Here is a 16,123-nt window from a genome sequence, read left to right on the forward strand (position 1 = left end):
TGTCTCCGGGATCTGTTTCCCCCGTCTCGTCATTGACGGTGCGTGCCCAGGTAGTGGAAAGGGGGAAAAAATCGAACAAACGGCACCACAAGCCGCAAGAAGCAACGAAAGACCGGAACATCCCACAGTCCTCTGAATACCCGCAACAATGGATTTTATTATCTGGACTGTGTCTAGCCTCTTCCGCTGGATGCGATTGAAGATCTACCAGTATGAGGTGACATTCTCCCTCTACATGCTTACCCCGATTGAGAAGTTCATCTTCAGTATGTTGTGCCTACCACCCCGTCCGGAATACTCTTGGTGCACCATGGCTAATGTTCAATTCCTTATTCAGACACGCTGCTCCTTGGACTCATCGCCATGATCGCTATGGGAACATACATTTACCTTCCCGATCACCTCCGCGCCATCTACGGCCGCCTCTACTACTACTGGGCCGGTGAGCGCCTGTTCAGCTCCGGTCGGTTGTCGATCAGCTCGGTCTTTGGCGAAAATGGCGTGGCCACACAAATCGGGGACATTATGTACGAGACGGCGAAGAACGCCGCTGCCACCTCGACTGAGCGCATGGCTGAACTGTGAATAAAAGCCCGACACGCATAATGGTTGCATTTGCATTCTCGATTACCAAGAGTGTGGAACCGTCTAATTCCCTTGAATTTCATACCCAAGGGCACCTCGTATCCACTCCTGTCGGCCGGCGCTTGTTTGGGGTTCTTGTGTTCTGGGTACTTGCGGCATCCCTATGACTTGCATTGTCGCAGTGCGGCAAATTATATTATTACTAATTCTTGTCTTTTCTTCTCCTTGGGACATTCGCACCACACTGTATATAGATAAGCCTCCTCGGCAGAGTTGTGTGGTCGATTGATACCAGTTTTGTGTTATCATTGGAACGTGATCATGATTGAATTTGATATTTACACAATTTCCAGAACGATGTACAGGAAATGCAGATAGTACATCGTAGAGGTAGAAAAAAGCAATACGATGTTGAATAATTCAACATATAGAATGAAACCCCAGAACGCCCTCAATGCCCAGAGCAGAGTGTTGTACAAGTAAACCCATCATCAGCACATATGTAACTCCCCAGCGCAATGCCAACCTTTCTTGTCCTCGGCAATTATAAATCCGCCCAAACGGAGAGGGAAGAGCCTTCTCTCCCAAGGCCCTTTTTCCCAGAGTTTTAGACAATGAGCACATGTCGTGTTCCAGACCACCCTGGCAGCTTCCCCCGATAATACCCACTAATCGCAGTCTCATTGCTGGATCTGCGTTGCCTGGATCTCTGCCTGTGCTTGCGCTTGAGCCTGTGCTTCCGCCGCTTGTCTCTGCTCCCGCTTCAGGGCATCCACCATGCGCATACGTGCCAATTCCTTGTCAATCTCCTCCTTATCCAGCGGGATCTTGTGTGATTGCTCAGCAGTGGGCCAGAAGCCCTTTGTGGCGAAGCGGTCGTCGAGGTTGGTACCGAAATAGTACATCCAGCCGATGGGGAAGAGGACGTACATCCCAAACTATATATATGGACCCCGTTAGTCCTAAGAACACGCCATGGAAGGCGGGGGCTGGCAGTGCCTGATCGAGAGGCCTGCTTGTCAGCTACACACCTTGAAGACTTCGAGGTTGCCTCCCTGCAACTTGCGGAAGATCTGCGACATTGTATGGGTTTGATGCGTTGCTTTTTTTTTCTCTCTGGGGATTTTCGGTTTCAGATATTGCTAGCAGGGTGGATGAAGGATCGATCTTATTTCAGGATATGCCCAATGGTAATATCGCCTGGTTCCAGCAGACAGAGAGCAGCGATAATATGTAGGTTGATCTTTAATCGCCGAATGGTGCCATGGCCTGTGGACCAGTCACGGACGTGATTACTCGGTTTCAGACAAACAAGACAAACCGACAAACCGACAAACCGACAAACAAGACAAACACATTTTTGCTTTTGCCTCAGGCCTCAATCAGCAACTTCGCCGCGGGCCTCGGCTCCCCGCAAACTCGCATTGTACCCGGACATTCCGTAGAACTAGGGAGGATTGATAAACCATTGCAGACCCAGTTTGATTTCGTATTCAATTGAGCAGTTTTCTCCTACAATATACATACAGTAACAATGTCGAACGACAATCTCATTACCGTTACTTATCAGGATCGCGTAGCGGTCGTGACGCTCAATCGCCCTGACAAGCTAAATGCTCTCAATGCCGACCTATACTACCTTCTAGGCGAGCGTCTACGGGAGATTGACTCACGGGAAGATATCTTCATTACTGTCCTGACCGGAAAAGGTCGTTTCTTCTCTGCGTATGTCATCCACAGCCCAGCCCTAGATATACCACAACATATCCCAAAAAGGAAACTTGACAAGATCTACCATGTCTAACACCCATGTCTTCTCCACAGCGGAGCCGATGTAACAAGTGTACGTCCTGGCGGTGACGATACGAACCCAAACGTCCGCCGCGAGCTAGTCAAGGGCTTTGTCGCCAACAACGTCGACGTCACCCGCACCTTCTACAACCACTCCAAAATCCTCGTTGTCGCACTGAACGGGCCCGCTGTCGGTCTTTCAGCAGCACTAGTCGCCCACGCTGACTTCATCTACGCTGCCCCGCACACCTTCCTCCTTACTCCCTTCTCCTCGCTCGGTCTCGTTGCTGAAGGCGGCGCTAGTCGTGCCTTCGTCGAGCGTCTTGGCGTCGCTAAGGCGAATGAAGCGCTCATTATGAGCAAGCGCATTTCCTGTGAAGAGCTTGTTTCGACTGGATTTGTGAATAAGGTTATTACTCCTGAGTCTGGAAAGAAGGAGGATTCTGATGGGTTCTTGAAGAAGGTGCTTGAGGAGGTTGATGATCGTCTTGGTACACACTTGAACCAGAGTAGTCTGTTGAAGATTAAGGAGCTGGTAAGACGGCCTGAGAGGGAGCTTTTGGATCGCCAGAATGGTCTTGAGGCGTTTATGGGGCTTGAGCGTTTTATGAAGGGAACCCCTCAGGAAGAGTTCCGGAGGTTGGCGTCTGGTGAGAAGAGGCATAAACTTTAGTCGCTCGATGGTCTCTTTGTATATAGCTATTCTAATAGAGGGTGCGGCTGCCTCTTCTACATTACCAAAGTCCTTTTTTTCGATATAAAGACGTAGGGCCTCAGTTGCTGCAGTATTTTGATCTTCAAGACCAAAGATTAAAGCAATGAACACAACACACATGCTGACAGAGGTCTGCCTAGGTAGGGAATCGTGCCTACTGGAGATGGAGAGCGACAATTATATATCGATTTATTCATTCAATGTGTGGATGCATCTGTAGTCCACAATGCAACCTTGCAATCCCCAGAAACTCACTCCCCTGCTTTTTGTTAAACGCCACTAGACCAAAAATCCATGCTTTTATCCAAATCAGCGTTGAATCGAGATCTTTTTATTCAAAGTCACTGCCAGCAGCCCGATCATCTTGCTCCTGCTTCTTCAAGATATCCTGCCACTGGCCCATGAATTCACTCATGCCGCCAGGCCCCTCAAGCGAAGCATCAACCAGCTCCCTGGGCACCTTGTGAGCCGAATATTGAGTGGAGCTGAATGCGTATGCCTCAGGGTCATCCTTTTTGATGAGACGGAATTCCGGGAGGAAGGGGGCCTGTTCGTCATCTCCTTCGACGACCTCATCTTCTTCTTCCGAGTCGGAACTTAAATCATCTTCCTTTTCGAGTTCTTCTGTCGTGCCCGAAGGCATTACCTTACCATCCTGGAGTGAGATTCTCACAAACTCTTCCGCTCCAACATCTTCTTCCTCTTGCACACCAATCGGATCCTTCATCTGGAGAATCTCCAACCAACTGTACAGCAACGGGTCGGTACGCTGCGCCCACGGATTGATATCGATCAACCAGACACGCTGGTGTGGCGCGGGGATGTACACGTCGAATACAAAGTTGGATTCGGGGAAGGTGTTCTTGAGTTTCTCATCGAAGAATGACTGGATCCGAGACCGGAGCATATCACGCATGGGGAAGAGGAATTCGAAATGGTTCTGATCGCGCTGGGTGATGCACAAAAGTACGCGGTTACGCACAAAGCAACGGAACTCGAGTGAAGGGTTGAAGTTGACGTATTTGCGGAGAACCAGAGAATACGGGACATCCGGCAGCGGTGAGTCAACCGTAGACGCCGTGGATTCGTCGGTGACTGTATCCGGCACACAGTCGTCGAAGGGATGATCCAAATCATGGGTGATGAAGTCACTGCTTTTCAGGAGGAGATAGATATCATTCGGAGAACGGCATTGGGTGTCGTTTGTGGCGGCCATGAATGTTGCGTCTTTGGGAGCACTCCAGTTTAATTTCGGTGTGACAATGCCCCCAAATTCAGAAATAGTATTCTTGATCTGGGTGTGGATCTCCTGCCACTCCGTAGATGGATCGGGCTCCTCCTCGCCTGAATCGGAGAATGTGTCTAGGTTATCATCGTCGGTTGGGGCGGCTGCCTCCGGTGGAAGCACAATGCCGTCGGAACGTAGGTATTCGACGAAAGGAGCGGTCAAAGGGATGACACGCGACTTGGGAGCAAGTTTGCGGTACCTAAAGCTTCGGTCAGATATGTTCGGTGTTGAGTCATATATGGATAGAAGCTTACCGCGGATGCCAGTCATGATAGGAGCAATGCAAGATATGGGAGTAGGTGGTTGGCGGAAAAGGGAGGCGATCTGGGAGACTGCTGGATGATGCCTCTGGCATAGCGATGTCTGATTCAATCAACGGCATATTGAATATAGTTTGCGTAAAGTATAAGATCGTTCCGACGACCGAGTTCCCCTCGATGGCGGGGGGACTTTTTCTGCCATCACGTGCCGATAACGATAAGCCCGAGGATCCAGGGGTCTAAGGCCCTCAGGCATCCGTGTCGCATGGATTACTTGTTCTCTATAAACGAACCGTCTCACCACGTATCCCGCCAGAATGGCTCCTGAGGCGCCTGATCCTTCAAGCTTGAAGTCATGGCAAGATGCCTTCCAATACCCGATTCCAACGGTTCGCCGTGTGGAACAGGAGCTGCGCCGGGACATCGCGAGCAATAAGGAGAAGCTCCGAGCTCTCGTGGGGTAGGTGATTCATTTGCCAGAGTAGCTGTTCCTTCACTGATATTGATATAATTTGAAAATAGGACTCGATATCGTGACTTAGTTGGAACTGCCGAGACGATCGTGGCTATGAACCGAGACATTCAAGACGTGGAATCCATTCTGGCCGACGTTGGACGCCGGTGCAACCCCCGACTTATAGAAAGGAAGCATGTTCATGTCCGGCAAATAAAGACTGGTGATGCTGAAAAAGGTAGGGAACCGGCCCTGGAACAAATCAGGAATTAGTAGCTGACCCTGTGAACATAGATGCAGAGAAGCACGCATTCGGAGCGCAACTTTCTCTCCTTCACCGCTGTACAACCTCTATCAGCCGGCTTTTGCGACGTCGCGGCTCGCTCCTGTTGGTTGCAAAGATTCTCGCTGTTTCCCGATCACTGCACAATAAATTATCGAAACACGAATCACTCCCTCCATTCCTTGATGATCTCTGGAATCAGCTAGCGTCTCTGCGGCAAACACTTCTCAAACGTATTAACAAACGTCTTGCCTCTACGAGCGCCACAGAAGACACTATCATTGAATCATTGGCCGCCCATTGCCTCGTAACGAGCTCTTCTTCTGATGATGCGATCAACCATTTCCACCGAGTCCGCCTGGACATTATTGTTAGCCAGTTGGATGTGTCTCGTGAGAACATTCCTAGAGCCCTCCAGCTGTTTGTTCAAACACTCCAGGCCTCAAAGGTCTTGCGATCCCATCGATTTTCAGATGTGCTTTTGAAACTTAAAGCTCGACCCATCCTCGCTGACCCAGAGATTGAGAGTCTAGATGGACTGGAGGTTGAAGTTCTTGGCCGCTGGTTAGCTCCAGATGTTAAAAATTTCACCCCCTGGATCAAACTCAGCGAACTAAACAGAACTCAGGGGGTGGAATCAATCAAGGAATGGTCGCTTCAGGCTTTCAATAAGTTCTCTGAGGGCTGCCAAAAGAGCCTGACCCACAGCGCCGATTTCTCAGAGCTCCTCTCGCTCCGTACAGAGACTGTGGAATTATGGCTATCATCCTGGGGCTCAACCATCATTCACGGCTCGGTGGATGTCCTCGAAAGTCTTCGAAATATATTCAATGACCAGCTTGCCAGAATCCTGAACGCGCAAGCACAAAGCCTAGGCGAAGTCGGTACTCAGGTCTCATCTATAATATCAGACTGGGAGAACACCGACCACAACTCCGTCGGATCTCTGTGGGATGCCGACCTCATTACCGCAGAATACACGAACGGCGCACAGGCATTCAAACAAACCGTCACAGACAGATTATTGGGCCGTGACGAAGATGTCTCCACCGTCCTTCAGAAGTATCAAGCATGGCTGGCATCAATCCAAGAAGCTAACGAATCCATCGACTCTTTACGCCGCACGCGATGGAGTGACATTCTCGTCGGAGGTGAAGTCGAAGATGAAGATATCGACATCACACCTCGACTCAACGACGACGACCCCCGACACCTATCCGATTCTCTCCACTCTGCCGTTCGCGAGGCATTCACCAGTCTCCAGACATCCTTCAGCAGCGCGTTCAAGTCATTCAACTCCTCACATTCAAGCGAAAAAGCCACTTTCCTACTGAGGCTTATACGACTCATCCGGCGAGATATCCCTGCCGGATTTGTATCTGGAGACTTTATCTTCTCGAGCGAAATCGTCCCTGACTTACAGAAGTTGCTTGCAACGGAAGTGGTCGCCAAGGCTGGCTCGCTGAGCTTGATACCGTCCTCGAAGATCAACCCCCAAACAGGCAAGATTAAGACGGTGCCCGGTCGATCACTCTGGGAAGGCGAGCCCGCCCTCCCAGTTCAACCCTCGGTTTTGAGCTTTAAGCTCCTGCGCCGTCTCACTTCTTCCATGGACACTTGCGGGTTGGACCTGTGGGATCCGTCCACGGTGCAGGCGTTGAAGCAGGAATTGGGAACCAAACTCGAGGCGGCTATCTCATCTGCTTTGGATGATCTCGACAGCGAAGATGTTCCTATTAAGGCTGAGACTAAGGATGACAAACCTACTGCCAACGGAGACAAGGAAATGGAGGGGACCGCAGAGAACCCACAGACCCAGTCCCCGGACCCGGAGCAAATCGAGGGCCTGCGCGACTGGAAGGTTCAGCTGTTCTTCGACTCTTTGTATCTGTCTCAGATGCTCGGGGAACGAAATCAGCTGGATGGTGTCGTCGAGCGTGCCCAGAAGAGCGCTGGCTCCAGTACTGAGGCTGTTGAGTCTATCAAGAAGCTTGCAACTGAGTACTGGACTCGGACGGAGCTGCTGTTTGGTCTCTTGTCATCACCCTGAATTGTTCTCTAGGAGGATGCTGCATCTTGCCAAATGCCCATCTATGCTTTACATTATCCTTTCAATTAGTAATGGATACATACTTTACTTGGATTTATTTTCCAACAGAAAATACGTTGATTACATGGTACGCAGACAGGAATCCATTACATAGCGTCTAGACAAGATATCATACATTTCACTTCATACAATCGTATCTCGTTCAGCCATAAAATGGTCAAAAGCCAGATATCAGTAAATTTTCGTCCATCCAAGCAGATCATCACCGGCTACCTTTTTTATTGACTTTTTTCGTTTTCAAACTTTTTTTGTTGGTTTTTGTCGATAAGAGGGGAAAAGCACCCCTTACCGGTCAGGACTTTTTCGCAATGATTTCAACTTGAGATCGAATGATTTCAATCTCGCGCTGAACAGCATAGAGGGCGCGCTGGGCTTCACGGGCTGATGCACCGAGGTCCTCAGCCGGAACAGTCATCATAGCTTCCTCGATGCCCTTAGGAGACCAGTGCTCAACAACGTACTGAAGCTGACCATCGATCGGCAGAATCCGCCCGCGAATGACAGAGAGCTCCTCTAGCTTTGCAGTGGAACAATCGCTGTTGAATTCGTTCCTCCATCGCCCCTTGAGTTGCACGAGGCTGTCAAGAACACCGAAAAGAGCCATGGCAATCTTCACACCGTCGGTAAATATCACCTTGCGCATGTGTATTTTATCCCGAGTTGACCAAGCGGACGCAGGTAGAACGCTCATCTGTCTCGTGCACACCTCGTGGAAGAATTGGATAAGTTTCCCCTCGCCAGACTGTGCCCTACGGCGATTGTTCTCGAGGACCTCCATCACCTTTCGCCAGCGCCGCTGGAGATTCGTGATCATGTCGAGCTCGTAGCCGCTGTATTCGTCGATTTGCAAATCTTCTCCCAACCCCATGGATAGAGGGTTCTCAGCAATCCGCGACATCTGTAAGATATCACTTAGCTGGGCGAACTTCGCGTTGCCTTGTGTGAAGGACCTCAGGAAGAGAGGGGCGGACTTCCTATCATCAAGCGCAACGACGCACAGTTCGTCCTTGTGGTGGTAGGCTGCATACTCGCGGATGCAACTTTGCCGGAACCTATCACTGTTGGAAAATTCCAATGCCATTCCTGGTGGAATAATGGTCGACCGAAGCGCCTAGATTTTTGAAGTATAATTAGTCAAACTTAGTTAGGAAATACTGCCATAAGCAAATTCACATACCTTGTTAACTACCTTCTCCATCTCCTTAAAACCTACTGGCTGCTTGGGCCAATGGTTCAGGTTGAGCATCACGGTCGTCAAAAGCTCCGTGCAGCGTCTTTTGACAATAGGGATTGGAAGGCTATTGCGACCCAGTCCTTGGAATCTTAAAATGCCGCTAGTGAGGGCACTTTCGACCTGTTCCATGAGGTTGCAGAAGCTGATGACAACGTTCATCAAGTCGGTTGTGTGCACACGGATTTCTCTGTCCTTGAACCCATAGTCTTTAGCGGGAGATTGCATAATTGTAGAAAGATGTTGCAAGGCCCAGGACCAGGGAACCACGATACCCCTTCCTGGATTGGCAATACAAAGCTACACGATGTTAGTAACCTGTTGTGTCATAGACGAGATTTGGAAACACACAATGTACGTAGCTGAAAATTCGAGCACAGAAAGAACAGCATGGAGCGAACCAAGTGAGGATTTGGGTGTCTTCTCGAGACATTGGACAAAGGTGCTGATGCCGTTGTGCTATGCAACGGTTAGTATAGCTCGATGAAGCGACGTAGCATAATAATGATATCTCACAAAGGCTTGAGCATTGCGTCTTGCAACCGCTGACCGAATTCTCTCAGCAGCATTTAACGTCGTCAAAGGCAGCGCGAGCGGATGCCCAGATCGCTTATGGCGTGGTGGCATGCTGCGCTCCATATTCAGAAAGAGTGCTCGCTGGAAACGTGTGGCTGGGTGAGGGCCTGCAAATTTGGATTGATTATCAGGGCCGATTCTTAATGGTTTAGGAAAAGAAGTTTATCTTACCGAGGATTTGAGCTTCTTGGACCTTCTCTAGAGAAGAGCTCAGACTGCTCATCGACCCCCATTCCTTGTCCATGCGATAGAACAACAACTCTTCGAGGCAGTATGCGGTGGCAGCAAACTCTGGATTGCTTTGCAGGTTGGAGCGCAGATTCACAATTGCAGTAGAGGATTGCTCCAGAGAACTGACAATCACCAGCTCCTCTTGGATATGCTGGATCCAAGTTCTCCCTGTAATATGTCAGATCTGGAACGTATGACGAGATTCGACCGATCACTTACTACGACCCAGGAATGGTTTACTGAATGCTTCCCCCATGACTCTTTGATAATAAACCGGCGTAAGGCGCGCAAAAACCTCAGCGACGGTGAGAAGGCACTGCAGAAGTACCCTGTTAGTAGTTGATCTCTCACACTTCTCATAGTCTTACTCACATTCAACTTTGCAATAGCGAATTCTGCGGTAGGCTTTTCATGGCCCCAGAAGCATTCATTGGCCTTAAGCTTTGAACAATATCCTGATTGAAGTTGTTAGGTATTTTGAGACGAGGGCGTCAATGGATGAAGCTTACCTTTGTAAAGCTGTTGAAAACAGGTCGGCGGAAAATCCTTCTTCACGAGATTGCCTGCATTTTCATGGAACTGAGTAAGAGCTGTGGCAAACTTCTCTTGAAGAAAGCCATTTGCAGTGTCAAGCAAGTCCTCGCATGAAGACCCGTCAAGAGGAGTTGTTGTGAAACTCTTCAACGGAGACCAATGCAGCAAGATCGTCTGAGTCTCTTGCTTTGGGTTCGTGAAAATGCCACAAGCCGTAGCGAGACAAGTAAGAGAATACTGCTTCCGGGCATGAACGTCTTGCAGCAGCTTTCCAACTCGGATGACGATATCCATTGGAAGGTGTTCGATATTTTGCTTGGTGAACACTGACGGCTCGAAAGCGATCACCTAAAAATAATTAGCTCAATACCCACAAATGGTGGTTAGATTGAAAACAAACAAAAAGACAGAAAATATCCTTCAAGAGACCTTTGTCCAGGTGCTTGACGGAAGCGGATAAGTTCGTATCCTCAAGATCATCAATCAACTGCAATAGGGTTCTCCACTGAGCTCCAAGTTTCTCGAGGTAAGTTAATTTGACTGATTTCAGCAGCCCATCTCGCTCAGGTTTGGCCGGAATTAAGTTTCTGTGGGCGTATAAGACTTCGACCATGGAGTAATTGAACAGCTTCTCGACCACTGGCTTGTCAACCACTGGCATCAATTTGTGAACCAGCAAGGTGCCTATCGCCGCAGGTATGTCACCAACAGCGACTGATAGATCGTAATACTCAAACCATCTGGACTTTGATGAATAGAATGCACGCAGCTGGTCCCACATTTCGAACTCTTTGAAAAACGCAATCTTGGACACATCTGATCCAAGCATGTTGATAGTTATCGCCCTCAGGCTGGCAGAGACACGTCCCTGCTTGAGCAAGATATTGCAGAGTCTCGAGTAGCGAAGCAAGGTGGCCTCGCTGAGATACGCGCGGTTCCTATACAGAGTCAATATTGTGTAATTAATGTAGCGGGGAGAGGAATCGGTATAAAAACCTGTTGGCATAGGTAACGAGTTCATCGAACTGATCTCCGCGGCGCAAGACCTCGATTGCCTCCTCGTACCAACCACAAGCATGGTAACACTCCGAAGCTTCTGCAAAAAGCTTGCCTTTCTCGTAGAAAGATGCAGCCTTTTGGTATTGTTCACGGGCTTTCCAGATTTCTAAAAGAGTGGTTAGTATTACTCCGTCTCGACGCGATTGGAAAACAAACCTGCAACTTTGCCAAACTGCCCAAGCCCCTCGTAACACATCGCAGCTTCTGCAATGAGGCCAATCTCAAGGAAAAGAACGATAGCCTTTTCGTAACACGCGGTGAATTCCTCGATATCTCCAGCTGCTCGGTGGGATCTTCCTTCTTGCTCATGCAGACACGCCTGTGAGTGTGTCATTCCTCGAGGATCATTGGCCTTCTTGTAGCAAAACAATGCCTGTTAAACATTCATTAACACAAATATTTCCTCCGGCTGGTGAATAGTATGTTACCTCTGCAAAGCTCTTCCGATGGAGAAGATGTGCTGCTCTCTTGAGCCATCTATCTGGGTCCACTGAGCCGCCAGCCCGCAGAACTGCTACCTTTGCCGCAACCTAAAGTAGATGAGTATGCGAGTCATTTAGGTTAGAGGGCTACTCACATCAGGGTCTTTCTGCTTCACAACTTCAGCGAGCTCGAGGCTGTTGCTCTGCGACAACGTTTGAAGAATGGGATCAACGCTGTTCTCTTGAGTTTCCATAAACCAAAGTTGCTTTCGAGCACGAGTAACGGCAACATAAAGCGACTGGGTATCATGGTTAGTAAGAAAGATCGTTAGCAAAGGAATAGACATACCTTGAGTTCGGAGCACAAAGCCTAATTGCACATGTTAGTAACCATAATGGGCTAGTATCTCATGGAATACTCACCGCATGTTTTTGAGCATCGAACTGCGCTCGTGATGCTTGAACAAGCATGTGAAGGCACCGGTAGCTACTACCAAGGCCACTGCTGCCGAAAAAGTCATACACCAACACATCGTCAAACTCCATACCCTTGCTTTCTAAGATTGTTAAGACAAGGGCAATCTCGCCGATTTGGGTTTGCAGCTTGTCCTTGGATGCATCATCTCGGACAAGGATGACTTGCTCAGCGCCAAAATCAGCGACCTTGTCGTTGAGCTTGACTAGGCCAATCATCTTGGCAGAAAGAATCGAGGAGTCAAATCCCGCTATATGACGACGTTAGTGATTGAATGTCAGTGCAACGATGTGACATACCAAAGATAATCGGCTTCGGTCCTCCGATATAGCCAATCTCTGGGTCCAACTTGTCCACTGTTTCCGGGAATCCTGTGGATGAAAAGTTAGAAAAAACCAGGTTCGAGTCTTGCAACGTCTCATACCATGCCAGAGTAGCTGCATCACCCATGACGCAAAACTTAGAATACCCTGATGCGAGCGGTAGTTCCTTGCCAGAGAGAATTGAACAGGCTTGGCAAACGTCGGCCGATTCTGTTCATTGGCAATCACTTCGTAATGGTCGTAGAACAATGCCTTTATCTCAGGGAATCGGAAAACCGAGTCCTTTGATATGCACTGGGCAGTATCGCCAGCTATGCTTTGTTAGTTGGTAAAACCAGGGACCAATCTCGGGAGAGCTTACCAAGGTGAATGCCACGAGCGTCACTGAGGCAGCCTAAAAGTAGGACAATGTCCAGACAACGCAAGTCTTGAATTTCTAAGCACGTAGTTAGTACTTTGCTGTCAAACATTGAACAGCAGACCCACCATCAACATAAATCTCCTCGAAACAGCGCTGGATTTGCTCTGCTAGAGCTCTCTTGTCTCTCAGGGATTTCAGCAGGGCACTGACACGGTCCAGCTCGTCAATCTCCTTGCGAAGCTTCTTTTGCTTTTCGTAGCGCTCGAAGACTCCAAATACTTTCTCACGCTCTGCCTCGGAGGTAAAGGCGGGAGAAGCTTTCGCGTTTTTCTTAACATATTCTGCGCGGTATAATGGCTTCAGGCTTTTTGCCGTGACGCTAGAGCCTTTAATGACGCCCATTATCTCTGCGAACAGGAGCTCTGGAGAGCAAGATGGTGGTGCTAATCCTCTCAGAGAGCCCCAATATTCTGTTTTGAAAATGCTGAAGTCAATAACTCGTGGCTTGTCTCCCACCTGTGGGTCCAGGCCCTTTGCCTTGTTGGGATTGATGTCTCTTAGGAAATCCTTTCGATCAGCCATTCTATTCCAAGTTAGCAAGAAAATATTGACAGATTGACATTGTAGATAATTCAAACCTGATTGTATTCTCCAGAAGCCCAAGGAATTCGTCGTAAGTGCAAACAACTGGAAAATGGCAATTCTTCAGGGCGAAGAACGAAGTTGGTTCCAGATCCGAGTCTGGGTCTTCTTCAGTCGTGGGAGCATTTGCCTGAGCATCAATGAGGCTTTTGGCATATGTTTGAAGCTTTGAAGCCAGATATGAGGAGCGAGTCAAGAGAAGCTATTCATGTCAATTTCGCATCTGGCAATGTGAGAACGGAGAGACATACCTGTCGAGCTTGCTGCTCATCTGAGGCTGACTGCCTTGCTTTATGCTTTGCAAGCATCTTAAACAACAGGCAGGTAGTTTTTCCTGTACCACTTCGACCCAGAATCAAGCTTGCTGTGCTGAAGTGCTTGACAATTTCTAACTCCTCTGGAGAGAGGTCAAACGGAAACTCCTCTGTGGCGTTTTCATCAATGATCGACCTCAAAAACGGCTCGGTGAGATTGTAAAATTTGTCTTGAGACTCATGGTTAGCTTAAAACCCACAGGGCCTGGGATATTATTGAGGGGAATAGATGCGTACTTGACATCTCAATCAAAGCTGGGCTTGCTTTGGAAGAAGCAATGGATTTCATTTGATGAGACCCAGTCTCTTTCACGTTACCGAATCGCTGCGGCGTCCAAGTTCCATCTGATTGCTGAACAGGAGTTTGCAAACAGAGTTGAACAAGTTCTGAGGTGTAGGACTCCTGGATCAGAAGTATCTGCTCAATTGCAGTTCCCAACTGTAAAACCAAGTCAGCAGACTTCTTATATTGTTTGACTTGGAAACATACCTCCTCTTCCGAAGCCACGATTTGCCATACTGCCAAAGTTAGCATAGTTCCACGAGCCTCAATAACTTGGTTTGAAGATACTTACCTTTTACAATCTGCTGCTGCACCCAGGGCAGCTCCTCGTAAAAGCCGACATCGACTTGCCACAAGATCGACACAGTTGCAGAAGCGCTCACTTCCAAAATAGGAACTTGCATTCTTTTCTTTTGTTGCTTGGACCCCACGCGGCGAGATAGATCTTTGCCTTTCCACTCACCACTTGCCAAATCCCGGAGCTTTTGTTCCACGCCGCCAAAGTCACCTAGGTAAGGTTAGAAACGACCAAGTTGCACATGATGGAGGTAAGCAGATGATAGACCAGACTTACCTACGCGGGCCAGTTTCTTCGCATTATTAAAAGCAATGTTAGACAGTAAAACCTTCCAAATACCGACTCTTTTCCCGAAAATTTCTTGGGCACTGCCAGGTACTGTAGTTCGATCCGAAGGCAGGTCTGTCGGGCTGGCCAGAGTGCCTGTAAGACTCCCGGTAGTGAGCCTATCCAAGCAGATTCTGCATGGGAAGCTTTCAAGAGCGGAGCGCATGAGTGCTGGGATGATTTCGTTTTGAAGACGCTCCGAGGCATGAGTGAGGCCTCGAGCGGACAACGGTGGTGGGAGGTTGAAGTGGTTCATCTGCTGAAGGATCTCGTCCGAGACCTTGAATTCCTTTTTCAGTTCCTTTTTGGGGCCTTGTTGAGCTGGGGTCAGTTTTTTATCGTCCCGACTGAGCACTTTCATGGATTCAAGAGGAGGTAGATTCTCCGTTTTTGCCCGTTTCAATTCTTTTTCGTAAGATGTGTCAATGAGCAGGTTGATGGACTCGATCAGTTTCTGGGCAATACCCCAACTTTCCACAATAGCGTCCGTTCCGTGATCGGAGGAACAGGCATTGCACATGGCGACCAGTCTGTCTCCAACCTGCCTAGAGAGAGCAAGGGGAAGATGGTTTCTCTTCGACAACAGCCATTCCTTCAAGACCACCGTGTATCTTTCGTTTGCCACCAGGTGGTCAAACAAGCCTTGAGAAGACAGGAGGGTGTTGGTGATGTCACGCAGAAACTGGGAATATTGACTGGTAATAAGAGGTAGCGCAGACCCAACGAGTTGGATTATCTGTGGCGGAGAGAAAATGTTGTTGTGAATAAACGGAAGGACCATGGTCTTGAAAATCTCCTCGGTAACCGGACCTGGTAGTTGTTTGACTCGCAAGATCTCGAAGGACCTCAGCAGCCGTGAGTGTGTTTGGTCGGGGTTGAGAACTAGCTGATCATGGATAGATGAATCTTGCATAGCTCTCTGCAAATGGGTGTAGTATTTTTCGACGTTTGATAAAGCATGATTGTATTCATGCAGGCCAGGCTTCTCCTGCAGCAGAATCGAGGTCCACGGGGTCTGGACAGGCGCCATTGTGGAGCAGTAAGACTCGGTGCTTGTTGTTTATGGCTTGGGAAGTTGGTAGACACAGATGAGGATCGATGGACGCGTCTGGTGCCTGGCGAAGGGCGTTTTCCTTTTTCCTTTTTTTTTTTTTTTTTTTTTTTTTTTTTGCGTTTTCCTTTTGCAATTTTTTCTTCTCTTTTTGTGGTTTTTATGATAATCAGAACTAGGACAGGAAATGGTATGGTTTGGAAAGCCAGGCCAAGACAAGATGATGGGTTCGTCGATGTCTCGTCAATTGGTAGCTAGAGGTGACAGGGATTGATGTGTATCGAAGAGGTAAACAAGTCGATGGAGAGAAGAGAAAAGAGAAGTGGGAGAGAGGTTGAGGATAATATGCGCAGACGCGTGCCTTCCAAACCAGAGACGTCCCTTCCTCCAAACATCCAGTCGCTCTTTCCCAAAAGGCTCTTTGTCCCAAACAAACACAAACATCGATGAACCCATGGGTCCATCTCCTTCTAACCTTGGAAACATGGATTCTATGTTTTGCCAGTAGAT

General features: G+C 48.6%; 6 protein-coding genes across 6 annotated transcripts; 3 read left to right on the plus strand and 3 right to left on the minus strand.

Moving 5' to 3' along the window:
* Nucleotides 1–148: 148 nt before the first annotated feature.
* N7525_009624 (serine palmitoyltransferase small subunit family protein) lies at nucleotides 149–585 on the plus strand (the record flags this gene model as incomplete). Its single annotated transcript, XM_002563684.1, has 2 exons — nucleotides 149–266; nucleotides 338–585. The coding sequence occupies 2 exons, from the start codon at nucleotides 149–151 to the stop codon at nucleotides 583–585; spliced, it is 366 nt and encodes a 121-aa protein (XP_002563730.1).
* A 680-nt stretch (nucleotides 586–1,265) lies between these two features.
* N7525_009625 (uncharacterized protein) lies at nucleotides 1,266–1,699 on the minus strand (the record flags this gene model as incomplete). Its single annotated transcript, XM_002563685.2, has 2 exons — nucleotides 1,617–1,699; nucleotides 1,266–1,523 (listed from the first exon to the last, which is right to left on the minus strand). Exons 1-2 carry the CDS (start codon nucleotides 1,665–1,667, stop codon nucleotides 1,266–1,268), a joined length of 309 nt encoding a protein of 102 aa, XP_002563731.1. The 5' UTR covers nucleotides 1,668–1,699.
* A 420-nt stretch (nucleotides 1,700–2,119) lies between these two features.
* N7525_009626 (dodecenoyl-CoA isomerase) lies at nucleotides 2,120–3,049 on the plus strand (the record flags this gene model as incomplete). Its single annotated transcript, XM_002563686.1, has 2 exons — nucleotides 2,120–2,310; nucleotides 2,410–3,049. The coding sequence occupies 2 exons, from the start codon at nucleotides 2,120–2,122 to the stop codon at nucleotides 3,047–3,049; spliced, it is 831 nt and encodes a 276-aa protein (XP_002563732.1).
* Nucleotides 3,050–3,422: 373 nt separating this feature from the next.
* On the minus strand, nucleotides 3,423–4,761 carry cdc123 (cell proliferation protein CDC123; the record flags this gene model as incomplete). The annotated part of the gene is made up of 2 exons (XM_061214799.1): nucleotides 3,423–4,578; nucleotides 4,634–4,761. 2 exons carry the CDS (start codon nucleotides 4,759–4,761, stop codon nucleotides 3,423–3,425), a joined length of 1,284 nt encoding a protein of 427 aa, XP_061069230.1.
* Nucleotides 4,762–4,956: 195 nt separating this feature from the next.
* N7525_009628 (COG1/VPS51 family protein) lies at nucleotides 4,957–7,426 on the plus strand (the record flags this gene model as incomplete). The annotated part of the gene is made up of 3 exons (XM_061214800.1): nucleotides 4,957–5,099; nucleotides 5,162–5,331; nucleotides 5,388–7,426. The coding sequence occupies 3 exons, from the start codon at nucleotides 4,957–4,959 to the stop codon at nucleotides 7,424–7,426; spliced, it is 2,352 nt and encodes a 783-aa protein (XP_061069231.1).
* Nucleotides 7,427–7,778: 352 nt separating this feature from the next.
* On the minus strand, nucleotides 7,779–15,592 carry N7525_009629 (uncharacterized protein; the record flags this gene model as incomplete). Its single annotated transcript, XM_061214801.1, has 25 exons — nucleotides 7,779–8,597; nucleotides 8,664–9,017; nucleotides 9,069–9,176; nucleotides 9,234–9,400; nucleotides 9,465–9,692; nucleotides 9,744–9,840; nucleotides 9,897–9,979; nucleotides 10,034–10,406; nucleotides 10,459–10,996; nucleotides 11,055–11,223; nucleotides 11,274–11,490; nucleotides 11,546–11,647; nucleotides 11,695–11,838; nucleotides 11,889–11,909; nucleotides 11,963–12,264; nucleotides 12,314–12,385; nucleotides 12,439–12,648; nucleotides 12,699–12,773; nucleotides 12,824–13,281; nucleotides 13,337–13,542; nucleotides 13,592–13,824; nucleotides 13,892–14,093; nucleotides 14,145–14,173; nucleotides 14,230–14,445; nucleotides 14,512–15,592. The coding sequence occupies 25 exons, from the start codon at nucleotides 15,590–15,592 to the stop codon at nucleotides 7,779–7,781; spliced, it is 6,504 nt and encodes a 2,167-aa protein (XP_061069232.1).
* Nucleotides 15,593–16,123: the final 531 nt, after the last annotated feature.

This window comes from Penicillium rubens (assembly GCF_028828025.1).
Source record: "Penicillium rubens strain IBT 27055 chromosome Unknown utg000003l_segment0_segment0, whole genome shotgun sequence".
Lineage (NCBI taxonomy): Eukaryota > Fungi > Ascomycota > Eurotiomycetes > Eurotiales > Aspergillaceae > Penicillium > Penicillium rubens.